Genomic DNA, 21,153 nt, shown 5'->3' with positions numbered 1-21,153 from the left:
CAGCTCTGTAGACCTTCAGTTTGGTAAGCAGTCTAATACCTATTTTCTCCCATACTTTCCATTGGAGCCTCCCAAACACTGAGCTAGCTCTGGCAATGAGTGTGTCAACCTCACTATCAATATGTCCATCCCTTGAAAGTACACTACCACGGTAGGTGAGCTTACCCACAGCATTCAAAACTCCATTTGCTGTAACTGATGGTTTCACGTATGGATGGTGTGGTGGTGGCTGATGGAGCACCTGTGTTTTCTTGGTATTAATTGTTAGGCCAAAATTAGCACAAGCAGCAGAGAATTGATCCACTCTTCATTGCATCTCAGCTTCAGAGTCTGTATTGAGTGCACAATCATCAGTAATGTATTGGGAACAGACTTTTAGTAAGAAACAGCACAGTGTTATGGGAAAAGCACTGGACTTAGTGTCAGAAGACCTGGATTTAAGTGTAGGCAATCTTAGACTTTCTAGCTGCTGCATAATTGGAAAATAGGGGGAAGGACTAGATGGCGTCTGAGTTCCCTCTCACTGCTACATTTGTGACATAATAGTAGCTACTATTATATACTGCTTTAAGGTTTGCAAAGTGCTTGATAAATAGCTCATTTTATCCTTAACAATTCTGGGAGGTAGATGCTATTATTAATCCCAGGGTATTAATCCCAGGGGATAGAGTGCTGGGCCTGGAGTCAGACCTGAGTTCTGATCCAGCCTCAGATACTTACCAGCGGTGTGACCCTGAGAAAGTCAATTAACTTCAGTTTGCCTCAGTTTCCTCATCTGTAAAATGGAGATAATAACAGCACTTACCTCCCAGGGTTGTTGTGAGGATGAAATGAGATAACTGTAGGACATTTAGCACAATGCCTCGCACGTAGTAAGCACTATATAAATGCTAGCCATTATTATTTTACAGATAAGGAAACTGAGGCAAACTGAAGTTCAGTGGTTTACTCTGGGTAACACACCCAGTACACGTCTGAAGGCAGATAAAAATTTGGTCTGACATCCCTTTGTGGGCTGAGGGGACTTCCACTTTCCATTGCCAAGAGCCCAGCTCAAATCGCCTTTTTCGTTGAGAAACAGAAGGCGAAGCGACCCCTCGCTCCCTCGGAACCAAGCTCTACCAGACCCAGCTGACAACAGAACCCGGCGTGCCCGGCGAATTGTGTTCTTCCGGGAGTGAGGCTACTGTCCCCGATCTGATTGGGTAGTGCTCTGGCCCCGCCCACCCAGCGCTCCGCCTCCTCGCAAGGACTGGCAAGGACTTCCTGCCGCGCATGCGTGTTGTTACTTCGCGGCGGCATGGCGGATTCTGAGGTTTTGGGCTTTGAGCACATGGGCCTGGACCCCCGGCTCCTGCAGGTACTAGGGCGCAAGGGGACGGATGTAAGGGCAAGATGTGGGGGCCGGCGTTGGTCATCTCTTTCCTTGGCTCCTGGAAATCCTCCCCGAAGACGCGGCTCCTCGGATCGCCCCATCTGACTGTCCGGGCCCGGCCTCTCGTGCCGGGGCCCTCCTCTCTTTCCTCCTTTCTCCACCGTTCCCTGCTTCTGTCTTCCCCCAGGCTATCGCAGAGCAGGGCTGGACTCGGCCCACGCTTATCCAAGAGAAGGCCATTCCACTGGCGCTTGAGGGGAAGGACCTGCTGGCCCGGGCCCGCACCGGTTCGGGGAAGACCGCTGCTTATGCCATCCCCCTGCTGCAGCATCTGCTTCATAGGAAGGCGGTATGACAACCTGGGCCCTTGGGGTGAGGGGAACCGAGGAAAGAAATTCTCCAGTGAGGTGTTGTTAACAGTAATGCCCTCCCCGTTCCACCTAAGCCCCATTTCTCACTGCAGGTTTGACTCTGGGCACGTTACTAAACCCCCGCTGTACCTCAGTTTCCTTATTTGTGAAACGAGGTGGAGTGGACCACGTATCTTCTGACAGCCCTTTCAGCCCCAAATCTGTGATCCTAAAGGCTCGCAGAGAAAGGAGGAGTTTGGGTTTCATTTGGTACTCTAGGTGCAAGCAAGTGTGTGGTGGTAAATGTCTGAAAATCCAGGACCTGCTTTAAAGTTTAATCCGAATTTTTAATATTTTCTCAAGTTAGACAATTGACAAAAGCAAATCGAGGCCTGATTTGTAGCTTGTGGATTTAATGCTCGGGTTGGGAGTTTAACTACCAGCTCTGCCAGTTTAGGCTGCCTCCAGCTGACCCCTGGCAAACCTCTTTCATGGAGCCCTGTACCAAGGATGCATAGGGACTCTTTGAGAGGCATAAGGTCATATTCTTCTCTTTTAGGTACGGAGTAGAATTAAACTAAGGCTAGGGTAATTATGTGACAGTGAAGGGAAAGAGGTTCTGTATGATCTCTGTTGGTTTGTGAAGGAAAGATCATGTTGCTTTTTAGATGGCTTTATAAACATCTTTTAAATATTGAATAGAATTAAGCTAAGACTAGGATAACCTAATCATGTGACAGTGACTGAAGGGAGTGAGGTTCTATATGACCTGCCTTGGTTGTGAAGGGGAGATCAGGTTGCTTTTGGAGAGGACATACAAGTTTCCACTTTTTGTAGGGAGTATGGACACCGATGACTGAAGGTGAGGTCAAGGAAGAGGTGAAGTGAACAGTATGATTTGGGTTGGCTGGTTAAGGTCCTTGACATGTGCTATTACAGACAGGACCCGTGGTAGAACAGGCTATTCGAGGCCTTGTTCTTGTACCCACCAAGGAGTTGTCGAGGCAGGCGCAGACCATGATCCGTCAGCTGACAGCATATTGTGCCCGGGATGTTCGTGTGGTTGATGTGTCAGCTTCAGAGGACTTTGCTTTTCAAAGGTGGGTGAATGGAATGGAATTAGAAGGAAATCATCTGGAGGTAAAGGATTAAAGATAAGTGATGGAGTGTTTGCTTTCCAGTTGTATTTCTTTCATTTCCTTTGGCTTTGTGTATTTTGCATATTTCTGCCCTGACAATAATTTTTTACCTTCCTGTAGGCCCTTGCTAATGGAAAAGCCAGATGTGGTAGTAGGCACACCATCACGAGTGCTAAGTCATTTGCTGCAGGGAAATTTGAACTTGCGGGACTCCTTGGAGCTGCTTGTAATGGATGAGGCCGACTTGCTTTTTTCCTTTGGCTTTGAAGAAGAGCTTAAGACCCTGCTTTGGTAGGAGGAGGGCGTTGTTGCATCTTGGAAGGAAGGGCTTTGGGTGGAAGGTAGGGATGGATTGCTTTACTGAGTGGATGTGACTGTGCGAACTCTAGGTATGTTTGAATGCCTGGACGGAACCTGACTGTTCTGTGAACTTTTGCAGCCACCTTCCTCGGATATACCAGGCCTTCCTCATGTCAGCTACTTTTAATGAAGATGTACAGGCCCTCAAGGAGCTTGTATTGCATAATCCGGTGAGGCATAATGGGGGAAGGATTTGGAATTGGGGAAGACAATGAGAATTCTCCCAAAGTTGCTCACCTGCCATCCTGACCCTTTCCTTCAAGGAGAAAGGGTTCTCATGTAAAGCCTGTGACAGTGGTTCCCATCTTTTTTCAGCCTGGGGTCTACTCTCACAATAACTGACAATCAGTACTAGTTCAACTCTACCCCAGCTACATTGTAAATCTAGTTATATACCATGTTGATCTCTCTTCTAGTCAGTGTGCCAATAGGCAAGCCAGTTAATGTCTTTGAGGTTTGATTTCTTCATCTGTGAAGTAGGCACAATCCCATGAATGGTTTCTACCTCCTACGGTGGTTTCAAGGCTTAAATACTACTTCACTTGATGATCTCATCAGGTCCCATGGATCTCTAAGCTGATGAGTCTCAAATCTACCTGTCCTGCCCCAGTCTCTCTGCTAACCTCAAATCTCCAACTGCTTTTCAGATGTCTCAAACTGATTTTCCAGTAGACATCTTAAACTTAGTATGTCTAAAGTGGAACTCATTTATCTTTTCCCATAAATCCTCCCCTCCCTTCTGTCTTCCTTATTACTGTAGAGGGAAACACCATCCTTTCAGTCCCTCAGGCCTCCAATCTAGAGAGTCATCCTGCATTCCTCATTGTCTTTCCCACCCCCCAACCCCCACTCCCACCTCCCAGTCCAGGTTGTTGTCAAGGCCTATTGATTTCACCTGTGCAACAGCTCTGCAATGTGCCCCCTCCTCTCCTTGTTGCCAGTCTGGTATTGGTCCTCATCACTTCACACTTAGATTATTGCAGTGGCCTTGCTGGTGGGTCTTTCTGCCTCAAGTCACTCTCCCTAGTCCAATATAGCCTCCATTCAGCCACCAAAGTGACTTTCCTAAAGTGCTTATCTGATCATGCCAACCTCCCCCACCCCAGTAAACTCTTCTGTTGTCTCCAGGAGAAATACAAAATGTTCTGTTTGGTATTCAGATCTCTTCATAACTTAACCTTTTCCTACCATTCCAGTCTTCTCACATCTTACTCCCTGACATATACCCTTCAGACCAGTGACGCTGGCCTGGCTGTTACACAAACAAGACATCTGGATTTCTGGGCATTTTTTCTGGCTGTTCTACCCTGTTTAGAATGCTCTCCCTCCTCAGCTCTGTCTACTGATCTCCCTGGCTTCCATGAAGTCCCAACTACAATCCCATCTACAAGAAGCCATCCACAACCCCTCAATTCCAGTGCCTTCCCTCTATTAATTATTTCCTGTTTATCCTATATGTAGCTTGCTTTTTCTATATTTATTTGCCTGTTGTCTTCCCCACTAGACTGTAAGCTCCTTGAGGATAGGGATTGTGTTTTGCCTCTTGGAACAGCCAGTTCTTGCGTAAGGGAAGTAAGTGGATTGTTCTGAAGATGTCACCCTCTTCTCAAGGGGCTCCCCTCTGTGGCTCTACACTGTAGCCAGAGTGGCAGAGCAGCTTTAGTGTCTGGAGCAGAGGACCCCTGGCACATGACAGCACTCATGCTGCCATTGCTTCCAGCTTCTGGGGAGTTGCATTTGCATAATTCAAATTTATGTAAAGCAAGAACTATCTGTATTCCCAGTGCTTGGCACAGTGACTGGCCCATATTGGGTGCTTAATCAGTGTTTATTGATGATTGATTGATTAATGGATGTATGTGAAATGCTTTGCAAACTTCAAAGCATTCTGTCCTTTGAAAGTACTTACCAAGTATGCTGCAAATAGCTATCATTATCAAAAATGGGATGGGGAGGAGGAATTTCAGTATTCTTGTCTGTGTATTGAACACGGTTTCTGCATGTTGACTGGGAAATTTCTGTGTTAGTGTTTGTCTCTTCTCTTTCTTACATGACTTGTTTGACCCTTGCTTTACCTTCTCTCCAGGTAACCCTGAAGTTACAGGAATCCCAACTTCCAGGGCCAGATCAGCTGCAGCAGTTTCAAGTGGTCTGTGAGACTGAGGAGGACAAATTCCTGTTACTCTATGCTCTGCTAAAGCTATCTTTGTTGCGGGGCAAGTCTCTACTCTTCGTTAACACCTTAGACCGAGGTTACCGCCTTCGACTTTTCCTGGAACAGTTCAGCATTCCTGCCTGTGTGCTCAATGGAGAGCTGCCTCTGCGTTCCAGGTCTAGAGTCCTTGTGGTTTGGTGCAGGGTGATAGAAAGAGCTTGAGAGAGTGGAGTTATACAACTGGGACTGTTAAAGAACCGAAGTAACAGGGAGAGCTAAAAGCTTGAGGTTGATGAAGAGCCAACTGGCAGGTACTGCAGAACCAACCTGACATCCTGTCTTTGGCTGTAGGTGCCATATCATCTCACAGTTCAACCAAGGCTTCTATGACTGTGTCATTGCAACTGATGAGGAAGTGCTGGGGGCCCCTGTTAAGGGCAAGCGTCGGGGCCAAGGATCCAAAGGAGAGAGGTGATGTAGAGTTCCCTCAGCTTCCTTAGTTCTCTACACTCACAGTCCTGTCTTTTCTATCTTTTGAAAGGATGCTAAACTCCAGAATGCACTTAATGGGGGTGAGGATTAGGTTCCTAGGATTTCCAGGTGTTAACCTTTGCTATGGATATGTGAATGTTCTTTTGGTCTTTGGCCCTAGGGTGGGGAGGATGTGATATAAATTGGATTGTCAGCTTGGGGAAAAAATGGAAAAGAAAAGGAAAAATTTGAAGTAGATTTGAGGCAGCTGGTTGCTAAAGAATGTCATCCACTCTCAAGTGGGTGACATTCAAACACAGTGGACTAGCATGATACTTCTAAAGGAAAAGGAACAGTTTGGCTTTAAAGATTTTTCTCTACAGGGCTTCTGATACAGAATCAGGTGTAGCACGTGGCATTGATTTCCACAATGTAACAGCTGTGCTCAATTTTGATCTCCCACCATCCCCTGAGGCATACATTCATCGAGTTGGCAGGTAGGTATGGTGCCAGGCTGTGTGCAGAAGCCCCAAAGTGAAGGGGATTGTGGCCTAAATGCATCTTCTCTTTGTAGGACTGCACGTGCCAACAACCCAGGAAAAGCCCTGACCTTTGTCCTACCCACAGAACGTCCCCAGCTGAAAGAAATTGAGGAAGCCCTTGGGGGAGGTAAAAACTGGGGTTTCCTTTTGGGGCAGCTTTTGGTTTCCTTGTCTTTCCTCTTTCCTTGTCTTGAAAGAAGTGGAACCATCACAGGCTGGATTACTGACACAGAGAAAGGGAAGGGAATGTATGGAGAAGCAAGGATAGCCATAATTAAAAAGTTTGGGATAATGTGATCAGAGAGAGGCTACTGGGAAACTTAGAATGGAATTGCAGTTCTGAGAGACAGCCTAGAGAAGAGGAAGAAGTATGGAAAAGGGTGTGTGTGTGTTTGTCTCTCTGTCAGTCTCTTCAGACCTGTGATTTTAATGGTTTGAGAAGCTCTCCAGTGAGGAAACTCGATCTGCCAGTGCAGTGGGCAACCATTCTCTAACTTTGGCTTATAGATTTGCCTGTGTCACACACATCCTGGACATAGAATTCTGTCAGCTGATAGATCATGGTCTGTGCTAACTCCTAGGTGGGTACAAGGACAAGGCCTCAAACGGCCTGTTCCACCCCCAGTCTTGCCTGTAATAACACATCAAAGACTAACCTGCCAACCCAAACCAAACTGTTTCCTTCATCAGTTAAGTGACTTGACCAGAGTCACAACCAATATGTATCAGAGGTGAGGCTTGAACTCAAGTGGTCCTGAATCTGAAGCTAGTTCTCTTTATGTTATAGCATGGTGCCTCTCTGCAGGAGAAATATGCTAAATATTTTTTCTGGGAAGCCTTAGAAAGGGCTGGGCAGATTTTGAGAAAGCAGTTGGTTTCAGGAAGTATTGAGCTCCAATAATGCATTATCTCTTCCTGGTGTTTTATATCTAGGAAGTGTCGATAAGTGTGTTATCAGCACCAGAATTTGTTGGACATTTACTATATACAGCACACTGGGCCAACTGTTGGAGTAACCTTTCCCTCAAGGATCTAGTTGGCTAGATGGGACAGCTATGTATTTAACAAAAGTTAAATACGGTTCTACCCTGGCGTATGTGAAAGTACCCAGATTAATGGATGCACATAAGTGCTAGTCGAGTTCAGAGAAGGGCTAGGGATTTGGGGGAAAGTAGGTAGCACCAAAAAATAAAAGGACATTGTCCTGCTTGACGAGGATAAGAGATTAGATGGGGTAGAGCTAAGCCATGGGGAAATGCCTTTTCACTCTATTCCTTCTTTCTTTGGGCTGGTTCCTGGATTGGCTGCCCCACTCCATTAGATGCTAGCTGGTTTAGGACCTCACATGTTCTTCTGTCCACAGAGAGTTCAGAGTCCATGTTTCTTCTGTACCAGTTTGGAATGGAGGAGATTGAGGGTTTCCGATACCGCTGTCGGGTGAGCTGGGGGAATGCATTCTGTACCTCTCTGTGAGCTGGGGGTGCCGGGCTTAGGTACAAGGGAGAGTAACTAGGCCAGTTGCCTTAGCCACTTCCCTGACCAGTATGGTCCTCCTCCCTTGCCCAGGATGCCATGCGTTCTGTGACAAAACAAGCCATTCGGGAAGCAAGACTGAAGGAGATCAAAGAGGAGCTTCTGCACTCAGAGAAGCTTAAGGTGAGGAAGGATGCCTCACATTCGAGGGGGGAGAGCAGGGGAAAGGAGGTGAGGTCTGGCAGTGTTCTTGTAGCAAGGAGTGCACATTTATACTGCAGAGTGGGCTTTGGGTGTGGTTTGGGGCTTAATGGGGCCTTATGAGTCAAGGGTATTAGGAGTAATGTGATAGCCCAGGGAGGGTAAGACAGGTGGAAGAATTAGACTTTGGTTTGGTTGAGCTGTATGTATTTTTTTATAAGATGGGGAGGAGAGCTGGTTGTTTGATAATTGGGTAGTCATAACCTTCTCCCCTCCAAAAGAGCATGAATAAAACATTTTTTAAAAAAGGAAGAAAACAGTGCAGAAAAGGACACCAATGAAGCAGTTTTGTTGCTGCCTTGGTAAATTTAATATTTATATACTTAACCTGTACATAAGTTCAGTTTCTCACATAACTCACTTTCTTATTCTTTACATTTTGAAGTGCTTGTTGCTGTTGCTTGAGTTCACAATAAAAGAGAAAATTAAAAAAAGAAGGACTTCCACAATAATCCCTCTTCTCTTTCTTCCAGACCTACTTTGAGGACAACCCTAGAGACTTACAACTCTTGCGACATGACCGGCCCCTGCATCCTGCAGTGGTGAAGCCCCATCTTGGCCATGTTCCTGACTACTTGGGTAAGGCTCACTCGGCCTTAGGTCATTGACATAGCCAGTGCAGAGCATGTGCTAATAAAGTGGAGGATAAAGACCTCTTGGGAGGGTAAGGCCCCTGACAGCTGGCCAGGGAGAGGACTTTGGATCAGTCAGCTAGCCAACAAGTATTTGTCAAATGCCCTTTCTTCCTTGTGGGAAGTTACAAAACAAAAAAGCACAAGACAGACTCTGTGCTCTCAAGATTCTTATAGTTTAGCTAGGGAAAGAGAGCTGACATTTGTGAAACTTCAGGGAATAATTAATACTAACTAATATCTACTGGAACCACAATAGGACCTCTGGGAAGGGAGAGCTCAGTGTAGCTGGAGTAATTTGAGGGAGAATACCTGGAGAAAGTGGAAAGTCATGTAGAAAGAGTTCTGGATTGGGATTCAGCACCTAAGTTTGAATCCCCCTCTATTACTAACTAACTCTGGTTCTAGTTCACCTTTCTGGTTCTCAGTTTCCTCTTCTGTAAAGTGAGGTTAGACTGGATGATGGCTTAGGTCTTTTTTATATCTGATTCTGTGATCTCGAGGCTTCCATGTGCTGTCAGATCCAGTTGCTATGTTAATATGGTTTGGCAGAACTGTTTTTTTTTTTTAAGTGAAAGAACTGGAGTGGAATTGGGTTTTTTAGGAAGCAATTATGTTCAAATGTTTCAATTAAAACAATAATCATATGTATTGAAAAAGAAAGAAGGTAGGACTTGAGTTGGGACTTGCAGGAAAGTAGATTTTGCCTAAGTGGAAAAGAGTCTTCTAGTCAAAAAGAGTGGCAATAGCAAAGGTGTTCCGAGGAGTAAGACTGGTAAGATAGTGAATAGACTAGTTTTGTTCGAGTGGAAAATTCCCACAGGAGAGTAGTATGAGATACTGCTTCAAAAGTTGTCGGAGCTCGGGGCAGCTAGGTAGCTTAGTGGATAGACCTCGACAGTGGAGTCAGGACAACCTGAGTTCAATTCCAGTCTCAGACACTTACTAGTTATATGATATTGGGTAAGTCACTAAATCCTGATTGCCTCCAAAAAATAATAAAATGAAAAATAACAGAGGAAAGGCACTGGAATTAAGAGGGGTTGGGGAAGGCTTCCTGTGGAAGGTGGGATTGTAGTTAGAACTTAAAGGAAGCCAGGGGGGTAAATAGTCAGGAAGAGGAAGAGGAAGAACATTTCAGGTATGGGGGACTGCCAGAGAAAATGCCCAGAGCCAAGAGATGGAATGTCTTGTTTGTGGAACATCAAGGAGGCCACTATCACTGGATTGAAAAGTGTATGGTAGGGAGTAAAATGTAAGAAGACTGGAAAAGTAGGAAGGGCCAGGTTATGAAGGGCTTTGAAGGCCAAAGCAAGCATTTTGTATTTGATCCTAGAGGCAATAAGGGATGACTTGCTGGGTGGGAGAGGGAGGAAAAATTTATCTGGAAATGAAGGTGGTATAAAAACAAAAGATATTGTACAGATTTTTAAAAAATTATTTAAAGAAAAAAAAAGTTCTTGATTTTGAATCCAAGGATGTGGGTTCCAAGCCCAGCCTTAAGCTTAATAGCCATGTGGTCTTGGACAAACCTATAAATCTATGTCCAGCAAGCAGTGGGAAATTTGAAACTTGACTTCATGAGGTCAGATCTAAAGATAGAGATTTGGGAGTCAGTGCCAGCAGACATTTATTAATCACCTGTTTCAGAGAGAGAAAATTCTTGTTAATTGAAAAAAATTAATAAATCAAAATAAAAACAATGAATTCAGTATTTGGACATGTTGCTTTTGAGATGCCTGCTGGACACCCCATTTTAAATATGCAAATAGGTGAGGGAGGAGCTCAGGAAGAGGCCAGGGAGTGCTGCATCTTTAGACTTGGGAGTTGTCTACATAGAGATGATAAATATATGGGAGTTCATTCAGTGAGAGAGTATAAAGAGAGAAAAGAGGGATCCCATTTGTTCTTTCTGACAAATGAGAAAACTGAGAGAAATTGACTGACTTATTGGTAGATCTCAGACTGTCGTCTAGGGCTCTTGCTGGTACTCCACCCTCATCCCCCGTCCCCCGTCCCTCCCCCCACCCCCCACATTGAGGAAGAGAGGAGAATCAAAGCTCCAGTAGGACCTGCAGGGGGAGGATAAGGCAATGTTAACTGGTAGTAGACCTGCTTGCTTTTCATTTTCTTTCTGTGTTCCTTGCCAAGGAAAACGATCTTTGGACTGAGAAGGACTGAACAAAAATGACTAATAGGGTCATTTACTAATAATCAAGATAAATAGGGAGATTGTGAGAGTATACCTCAGTGCCCTTGATGAGTTCTGGTCAACCAGCCTAGATGAGCAATATCCCAATATACTGAAAGAACTGGCAAATGTTATTGCTGAACCACTGTCAGTGACCTTTGAAAGACCATGGAGAATGAGAGATGTGCTGTAGGATGGGAGAAAGGCGGGTAGTGTCCTGATTTTCAAAAAAGGCAAGAGGGGGGCAGCTAGATGGTGCAGTGGTAGAGCACTGGCCCTGGAGTTAGGAGGACCTGAGTTCAAATCCGGCCTCAGACACTTGACACATGTACTAGCTGTGTGACCTTGGGCAAGTCACTTAACCCCAATTGCCCTGCCAAAAAGCAAAAAAAAAAAAAAGGCAAGAGAATGGAATCTGTCAACTATGTAGGTTAGCAAATTTGACTTAGATTCTTGTCAAAATTCTGGAACATAAAAAGTGAAGTAGATTTAAAAAGGTCTACAGGGTGACGTAAGAGAAACTTCCATAAGGAATGAGCTGTTTCAAGAAGTAATGGTTTCCCTTCCCTTCCATACACAATCATTGAATAAACATTTATTGAGTACCTACAGTGTGCCAACTATTATGTTAAGGGCTGGGGATACAAAGGAAGGCGAAAGACATTTCCCTGCCTTCAAGGAGCTCACAGCATATTGGGGCAAAGACAGCATGTAAGAAGAAGCTGACGAGGTGGTGTAGGGTACCTCACCCACGGACGTAAGATCCTGCATCTGGCTGGGGGTGATGAGGTGGCTACACCAGGCCCCTTCCTTAAGTGGAAGATCTGGGAGGAGCCCTCCCATGTCCTCTACCCTCTCCTTAGGAGGGCTGGGGAGCTGTAAGTTTTAGAGTTCATTCAGTCTTATCAGCCTGTCGATTGGGTTGCAAGAAAACAACTTCCTTAAAAGGGTAGGGACTGTCTTACTTTCTGTATCCCCAGTACCTGGCACATAATAGGAACTTAATAAATACTTATTGATTGATTGATATGGTAGAAGGAGTCCTTATTGAGTTACAGGTTGTTCCTGATGACCTTTGCGGTCTCTTCAGTGATTCCCAGCCCCAGTGCTTTTTCCACTATAATATGTCGCCAAATGAGCAAGAATTGTGAGCTTGATCAGGATGATTCTACGATCTTTTTCCAACTACGTTTTGTGACTTGGGAACAGGAAAGGAGAAAGTAGAAGTTAAGGAAGATAAGAGATTAGGGTAACGCTCAGTGGTCAGTTGTTCCATGTGGGTTGGATGGAAAGTCGAGTGTGGCCAGAAGAGGAGGTGGCCTGCCCCCCTGCAGGGTGGCAGTTTAGCAAATTGGAAGTTATTCAGCGATTATCATTTCTAGTGAGGTCGAACACCTGGTTCATTGGGTATATATGGAGAGAGAACTGGCAAAAGCTACATATGGCACTGTGAAAACAGGGACATAGGGAGTTAGAGATTTCGAGAGTTGATGTATTGCTGTGTGACATTGGCCTTACAGGTGTGTGATTTGAAGGTGAGTTGCCAGTATGGATAATGAAGTCATTGAAAAGGATTATCAGAGATGGGGTAGGAAGGAAGAACTGGAAGCCCATGTGAGGGAGCATGCAACAGGTTCATGTCCTGGAATTGGAGCATTGTAGTGAACATGTCTTGTGGTCATCGAAAACTTTATGTGGTGTAGTGACCAGAGCACTGGACTTGTTAGGCTTGGGTTGGAATCTCACCTGAGACACGTAGTAGCTCTGTGACCTTGGGCGAATCCTTTAACCTCTCTAGGCCTCAGTTTTCTTTTCTTTGAAGTGGGTATAACAACGGTGCCTACCTTGTAGTATTGTCGTGAATATAAATCTTAAAGCACTATATAAAAGTTAGCTATAGATATTACTGACGTTTGGAAATAAAGAGACTAGATAAAGAATCATCTAAAAGGAGGCAATGGTCGAAGCCACAGGAATGGATGAGCTTACTGAGGAACTGAGCTAAAGCTATGAAGAATAGCTAAATACCTGAGGACAGAACTTTGGAAAGATCATAGATTGGGGGGAGGAGGGGCATGGGAAGGTTAATGAAGAGGAGCCATCAGACTGTTGAAAGAGAGTTGAAATGAGAACCAATTTAAGGACAGTTTTATGGAAATTAAGAGGTGATAGGGCTTCAAGCAGGAGTGTTTGTAGACAAATGCACAGAAAGGTCCAGGAGGAGAACATCAGAAGGGATGAATTCTATTAGGGTCGTATCTGATGATGGCTCAGCTCCAAAGTCCTGGGAGAGCTGAGGGCTGCAGTTGTAGCAGTCACAGGTACATATTGCCAAAGATCTGTTTTCTTCATTCCCTAGTCCCCCCTACACTTCGTGGCATTGCCCGCCCTCACAGCAGGCGGAAGCGGAACAGACCGTTCACCTCTCAAAGGAAATTTAAGGTACCTCCCCTGAACGGGCTCTGGTTAGGGAACAGGATCCTGGAATGTTGACTCTTTTTCCTTGCTGGCTGCACTGCAGGGCCCAGGAAATGTTGTCAGACCCTGTCCCCTTGAGCAGGATTTCTTAAACTTCTTCAACTCAAGACCCCTTCAATGACATTAAACCCACAGTTTAAGAAGCCCTGTGAGAGAGTAGAGGCCTTATCTTTGCCTCGGGTCAGAAGGCCTGAGGAAGCCTAGTGGCTTGGTTTGTGGACTATGAACTTGTGACTAGATATTGTCAGGGTACCAGAGAAAAGGAACTTGGGGCTAAGAAAAAAAAGTCTTCCCCCCTCCCCATTTTTGTTTTTTCATTGTTCCTCAGTAGAGAATAGTGAAGGCAGTGGCAGGAATAGGGGACGGGAAGGAGGGGAGGGGAAGGGGAAGAGTAGAATGGGGTTATAGTGTATGGGGGGAGGGTAAGAAACAAAGGCACCGGTACACTTCCTCCTCTCTGGGCCTCTGTTTCCTCATTTGTAAAACAAAGAGGTCAAACTAAACGATCTCTGAGGTCTCCCCAGCTCAAATAGCCTCTGATACTCTGTGACAATGGATTACTTCTCTTGCCTTGTGTTCTTAGGACTATTGTGGCTTTTACAGTTCCTAGCAAGGAGACTTCTCACTCTTGCCAGATAGGGAATGCTTATCCTTAATACCTTCTTACTCCTGCAGGCCCCAAAGACACAGAACCCTCTTCGAAGTTTCAAATACACCAAGAAGAAGCCACGGACCTCTGCCCCTTCAGCTAAGCACTCCTGAGGTTGCTCACCTAGCCCTGGGCCTGAATGTGAGACATTCCTCTCTTCCTTTGGGAGCTGGCCAGCCACTTGTTTGTCACCCTAGATGGAAGGCTGGCCGGCCCTGTGCTGTGAAGTGACTCTTGGACTTAGTGTGGGATCTGCTTAAGAGACTGGACTCCCAAGGGCCAGATAGAGAAGGTTAGCAACCTTTCTGTAGTGTCGGCCTCACTCCTTGTTAAGATGGAAGATTCTGCTCCCCAGGCTGCAGCATGCTGTATCTCTCCTATGCCACCAGAGGTCGCCATACATAGACAGAGCTGGAAGGAACTTAAGAGAACTAGTAGTCCACCTCCAATGATCAGTGGGACACTAATAAATGGAATGAAATACATCCTCATTCTTCATACTCAGCATGCTGCATTGACTGCTACTTATACCTTAGCATCTCTGTTCCCTAGACTGACCTTGATTTGCCATACTTCTCCCCCCTGTTAGAGCCCCCAGACTCACTGCCCAAGACCACAGGTCCCTGGCTCGGGTCTGGAGCCATGGTCCTTTGGGTGCACACACGTTTCTTGCCCATTTTCAGGCCCTGGTTTTCACTCACACACCTGATTAGGAAGCTGGTTTGCAAGAACTATGTCTCTTCCTGTCATCCAAGAGCTCCACTCTCTGCCTTTTCCTACCCATGCGGAAGTTTCTACTGGCACCTGGAATGTAGCCTTTTCATTTTTACTTGAGCTTTCTTTTACCCATTTGTGAGGGGAAGAGAGCATTCTTTTTAAAAAATAGAATACTAGTATTTGGCTTAAGGACCTAAGCTCAAATCCCAGCTCTGCCTTGACCTTGGGCAAGTAATATAACTTCTCTGGCTTCAGTTTCCTTATCTTTAAAATGGTAAGGTTGGACTAGATATTCTCCAAGGTCCCCTTCTATCTCTAAAATTTATGAATCTGTGAGACATTGTTTTCAGAGTATATAAAAGGTCCCCTGGTTGTGCCCACAGTAGCCATGGGCCTCCTAGTTCCCCTTCTCTGACAAACTTAGAGCAGATGTCAGTTATGGGGGAGAGCCTCCTTTGGAAGAAAGAAGGAGGGTTACTCTGCTATATAGGGTGTGTCCCAGTGATGACTCAGCATTGCCATTTAGTCAGCCACCCACTCGTTAAGTATTACAGTGCTAGGTAGTAGCCATAAAGTTAACTCTGGGCACATGGGCTGTTGGGGACAACGACCTAGAAGAAAGAGAACAGATTTAAAGATACTATCATTTTAGAATCATCAAACTTGACAGATAAGAGAGATCATCTTAAAGCCTTTGGTCTACAGCTGAGGTCAAAGTGCCCTGCCTCTAGGTGAGTCTTCTGGTAATGTGATTTGGGGGGGAATGGGAAGAGATGCTTAGGGCCTAAGCAGTGACTGAATAGGACTGATGCATATTGTGAGGGAAGGGTGGCCAGGGACACTAACAGTATTTATCCAAACTTCGGAAAAGTGCAGTCATGAGGTAGAAGAGGTAAAAGACCTGACTTGTCATGGTGAGTTGACACAATTCAATCGTTTTAACCCAAAAAATAGTTATTAAGCTTGTGCATTAGCCCTTTGTGAACTTCTAAGGAGCTCAGGGTGTGGATTTTAATACAACATTTTGACAGTCACAATGTTTGGGTGATCGAAGTGCAAAGACAGAAATGAGACCTTGCCTTCAAGGAACTTACATTCTACTGGAGGGCTCTAGCCCCCTCACAGATAAGTGTATGCAAAATAATTTCCAGTGGGAGAAAGTACTGAGCGGCTAGGGGAGGGAGATCACTTTCTCTAGTTGGTGTCACCTGAGCTGTGCTTTGGACACACCTAGGGATTCCAAGAGGGGAGGAGGTGCAGCCTATACAAAGGAAAGGAGTTGAGAGGTAGAATGTTGGGTATAAGGTACCATGTTGCTTTCAGACTTGAGGTGGTAAGAATGTAGTGGGAATTGCTGTTGAAAATGAAGGAGGCTACTCTTTGACCCAGAGAGCCCACTACTGTTGGGCCTGTGCCCCAACATCGAAGACAATATATTGGGAAATAGCTTAACAAATTGTGGTATATGAATATACTGGGATGTTACTGTTCATTAAGAAACAAGCATGACCATTTCAGAGAAGCATGTGGAGACATCCATAAACTGACACAAAGTGTAATCAGCAGGAAAACTAGATGTGCCTAGTGGCTACAACAGGGTATGGAGAGCATAATGAATGAAACCAAACAGTGATGTTAAGTATAGCCCCCAAAAAGTGAATCTCTGAGGAAAAAGCAGGCCTTGCCAAGGCAAACCCCTCTGTTTGTGCCCTTGATCCCATCCCCCAGGAACTTCACTCTTCAATCACCCTATCTCTTCACTAATAGTGAATCAGCAAGCATTTATTAAGTGCCTACTGTATTGACTTCTCGGCCTACTTCGCTGCTGATTTTACAGACCCACCGTATCTGAAAAAACTAAACAGTCTGTGCTACTATTCTTTCCAGCTGTTCTGTTTTTTTTTTCTTATTCTGTGAAGCTAGGCAGTGCTTTCTACAGTTGTAGCCTCTAACCCAGACCTGCACAACTTGGCAGCAGATAGGGGCTAAAATTAAAATAGGCTAAACTTCAGGCTGCATAAACCATGTTTTTCTTTTTTTTTTTAATTAAGATTTTTTATTTTTAGTTTATAATACTCAGTTCCGCATGACTTTGAGTTCCAGATTTTCTTCCCCGCCCCGCCTCCCCAAGACTGCATGGAATCGGATATATCTTCTACATGTAACTTTGCATTAAACTTATTTACACAATAGTCAAGTTGTAAAAAAGAATTATGACCAATGGAATGAATCATGAGAAAGAAGAAACAAAAACAAACAAACAAAAACAAAAGAGAGAAAAAAAAAGGCGAGCATGAAGTGTGCCTCAATCCGCATTCAGACACCATAGTTCTTTCTCTGGATGTAGATGGCTCTCTCCATCATGAGTCCTTTGGAGTTGTCTTTGCACCTTGTATGGCTGAGAAGAGTGAGGTCTATCAAGGTTAGTCATCACAGAATCCATATATCTGTGGTTGTGTACAATGTTCTCCTAGTTCTGCTTCGCTCACTCAGCATTATATCGTGTAGGTGTTTCCAGGTTATTATGAAGTCCGTATCTTCCCCATTTCTTATAGCACGATAGTATTCCATTACATTCATATACCACAACTTGTTCAGCCATTCCCCAATTGATGGGCATCCCCTTGATTTCCAATTCTTAGCTACTACAAAAAGAGCTGCTATAAATATTTTTGTACATGCGGGTCCCTTTCCCACTTGTGTGATCTCTTTGGGATACAGCCCTGGAAGTGGTATTGCTGGAACAAAGGGTGTGAATATTTTTATAGCCCTTTGGGCATAGTTCCAAATTGCTCTCCAGAATGGCTGGATCAGTTCACAACTCCACCAGCAGTGTAACTGTGCCAATTTTCCCACATCCTCTCCAGCATTTATCATTTTCCTGTTTTGTCATGTTAGCCAATCTGACAGGAGAGATGTGGTACCTAAGAATTGTTTTGATTTGCATTTCTCTAATCAGTAGTGATTTCAAGCATTTTTTCATATGCCTATGGATATCTTTAATTTCTTCCTCTGAAAACTGCCTGTTCATATCCTTTGGGGAATGACTTGTATTCCTATAAATTTGGCTCAGTTCCCTGTATATTTTGGAGATGAGGCATTTATCAGAGACACTAGTTGTAAAGATTTTCTCCCAGTTTTCTGCTTCCCTCCTAATCTTTGTTGCATTGGCTTTTTTTTATACAAAAACTTTTCAAATTAACATAATCAAAATTATGTATTTTGCATTTTGTAATGCCCTCTATCTCTTGTGTCGTGAATTCTTTGCTTTTCCATAAATCTGATAGGCAAACTATTCCTTGCTTTCCCAAATTGCTTATACTATCAGCCTTTATTCCTAAATCATGAACCCATTTTGACTTTATTGTGGTATACAGCGTAAGATATTGGTCTATGCCCAGATTCTGCCCTACTGTTTTCTAATTTTCCCAGCAGTTTTTGTGAAATAGTGAATTCTTAGCCCAGAAGCTGGATTCTTTGGGTTTATCAAAGAGTAGATTGCTATAGTCGTTGACTACATAAACCATATTTTTAAAAGGGAAATTTTAGTTAACATCAATTAATATTTATTGAATTTATTTATCATGAAATCACATTAATGTTAAAAAATTGCTAAGCAGTACAAGTTTTAATACATTTTTCAAGTTTTCTTATTGGTTACATTTAGTTAATGGGATGTATTACACTTATCAGCAGTCAGTTTATCATCAGCTACTCTTCACTACACGATCACATGGGACAAACTTATATTTTGAAAAACACTTTTTTTAAAAATCAGGACATAATCCAGCAACTGTAATCAGTGAACACTTCTTTATGAAGTCACCTTCAGTAAAAGACTTCCCAGCAGCAGCAATTTCTTTAGAAATCTGAAAACTAACCTTAGTAGCCACCTCATTTTCTGAGTTTACTAAGTTAGGATGTTTTGATTTGACAAAGATTGCATTCTTTCAGAATGGCTATTACTTCTTGGCAAACAAGGCACAATATTTTGTCTCTCGTGTAAATAAACAAGTATCTATTTTGTCTACCCTGGCTTAAACACTCTGTGTTCTGATTTGATCTTCCATTTCTTTTTATTGCTCATTTTACAAAGTCACCCCAAAACTTTAATGTTAGAACCAAAAAATCTCCATAGCAACTGCTCACATACAAAGAAATACTGAACTGGGTGTCCAAGCTTGGAGCCAGACACTCGTGTAATTTGGAGGGTGGCCTCGACTTGAGGGAGGGGACGAAGCCCTCGAATTGTTGCTGCTCATAGTGTAGCAGGCATCAGCTGCGTTGGCAAGTGGTTGCACTCCCTGTTCAACTCCAGTAACAACTGAAAACACAGTGAAAAGATAAGACTCTTGCCTCCTCTCAGACTAGACAGAGTGACAATGGTTGGTCAAGTGACAAACAGGAGAGCATGCACAGTGGTAACCCACCCACCAACTTGCATGATGGGCACAATAGTGACCAGTGGAAGGTGTATTGAGCGGGGACAAAGTACTTTACTTTCTTTTACATCCTCTACATTTTTCTTGGGCCTCCCAAAATCCTTTGGTGGGCCACAAACAGCCTGTGCGCTGTATGTTATGCAGGCCTGCTCTAACCCCTTGCAATACAACTTTTTTACTTGTTTAGAATTAATATTTCCTTTTTAAGTCTTTTTATCATAGACTTAAATACTAAAACTGAAATACAAAATAAGAAAAGAAAAAGACAAATACAAGATAACAAAAGAAAAAATGTTATGCACAGGAGAATGTAAGAGAGGATTTAAAATATATAGCAATAAATTTCCATTTTCAAGAAAGCCTATGTAATAAATACTACTAATTGTGTTCAGAGCTGTCCATCTTTGCTTCCTTGTAAGTTTTCTTTTGTTCTCTGCTGCTCACTTTTTACTTTGTTCTTTCTTCCCCCTTACTCTCCACCTCCTGCCTCCCAGAAGGCTCAATAGATTGTGGATATATTTCTATATAGATATATACATATATACACATACATACATAAACATAAACTCCCCAACAAATTTTTCTCTTGATCTTTGTTTTTATGTTTGTTTTTATCTCATATTTCCTGTCCTTACTGATGCCTCTATTTTACTTCTAACTGATACCTTGCATTCCTATTACTTAACCTAACCCTGCTCCAAGGATTCCTCCCTTATCCCCCCATTCCCATGAATCTGAACCCCCTTCTACACCCCACTTTGACCTATTCTCTCACTTTCCCCTCTAAAGATCCCTTCCTTATGCTCCCAAGGATCCCTTCCTTATCTCATTCCCATTAATTTAAATATCCTTCTGTACCCCACTTCAACCTATTCCCTCACCCTCCCCTCTAGAGATCCCTCTCTTATTCTCTCTCCCCTCCCTATCCCCTTAGTGTTTTATTTCTTTCTGAATTTAGAAGACTTTTATACTCTTCTAAATGTGTATGTATTGTTCCCTGTTGAACCCATTCCCGATGAAAGTAGGTTTCAGACCTAATAGCCCTCCTATATCTAATTCCTCTGTGTCAAGTTTTTCCTCTTGCCCTTCATTTGTATAAGATAATTATTCATTTTAGTTGTTCTTCAATGGTCTTACTTTTTAAAGTCATATCATACTTATGTCTACCCCAATCTTTCTTACAAACTACCCAATTACTAATAGCAACCTTAGACATACATTTTACATACATAAAAGGTAAACAGTCTGCCCTTATTGAGTCCCTTGTAGTTAGTATTTGGTATGTACCTTATATTTCTCTTGGCTCTTGTATGTCAAATCTAATATTAAGTTCAGTTTTTTTTTAACAGGCTTGAAAGTCTGACAATTCATTAAATTTCCATTTTTTTTCATTCAAGATTAGGCTTAGCTTTGCTAGGTATGATATTTTTGGCTGAAACCCAGTTCTTTTGATCTTCAATATATGGTGTTCCAAGACCTGCAGCTTTTAGTGTCTCTGCTGCTAAAGTCTTCTGTTATTCTGATCATAGCACCACCATATTTAAATTGTTTTTTTTTTCTTGTTGCTTGTAATGTTTTATCCTTGAGCTTGGGGTTTCAGAATTTGACTATAATATTCCTGTGGGTTTTCTTTGTAGGATCTCTTTCAGGTGATGCTTGGTGGATTTTTTCTATTTCTACTTTCCCCTCTTCTTTTAATGCTTCAGGAAAATTTTCTTTAATTATTTCTTCTATTACTACATTAAGATTCTTTTTTTGATCATAGCTTTCAGGTTGCCTGATTTAGAACCAACACAATATTCACGGTGCTGACAGTGACTATGAATATGCTGGCATAGTTCTGAATCACGAAATATAACAGACTCTCCATATAGAAGACAGAAGCAAAACGTTTATTCAGACACCAGAAAGCCCAATC

The 21,153-nt window shown here is 43.4% G+C and overlaps 1 protein-coding gene across 1 annotated transcript; it reads left to right on the top strand.

Annotated features, from left to right (window-relative positions):
• The first annotated feature begins 1,287 nt into the window (after positions 1-1,287).
• Positions 1,288-17,034, top strand: DDX56 (DEAD-box helicase 56). The gene is made up of 14 exons (XM_036752411.1): positions 1,288-1,360; positions 1,563-1,724; positions 2,665-2,825; positions 2,985-3,155; positions 3,304-3,394; positions 5,311-5,555; positions 5,731-5,850; positions 6,234-6,347; positions 6,425-6,519; positions 7,756-7,829; positions 7,959-8,048; positions 8,600-8,705; positions 13,309-13,391; positions 14,103-17,034. The coding sequence occupies exons 1-14, from the start codon at positions 1,301-1,303 to the stop codon at positions 14,187-14,189; spliced, it is 1,659 nt and encodes a 552-aa protein (XP_036608306.1). The 5' UTR covers positions 1,288-1,300; the 3' UTR covers positions 14,190-17,034.
• Positions 17,035-21,153: the final 4,119 nt, after the last annotated feature.

The sequence above is a fragment of the Trichosurus vulpecula genome, chromosome 3 (genome assembly GCF_011100635.1).
Source record: "Trichosurus vulpecula isolate mTriVul1 chromosome 3, mTriVul1.pri, whole genome shotgun sequence".
NCBI lineage: Eukaryota > Metazoa > Chordata > Mammalia > Diprotodontia > Phalangeridae > Trichosurus > Trichosurus vulpecula.
Note: the sequence above shows the minus strand (reverse complement) of the source record. Positions and strands in the feature narration are given on the sequence as shown.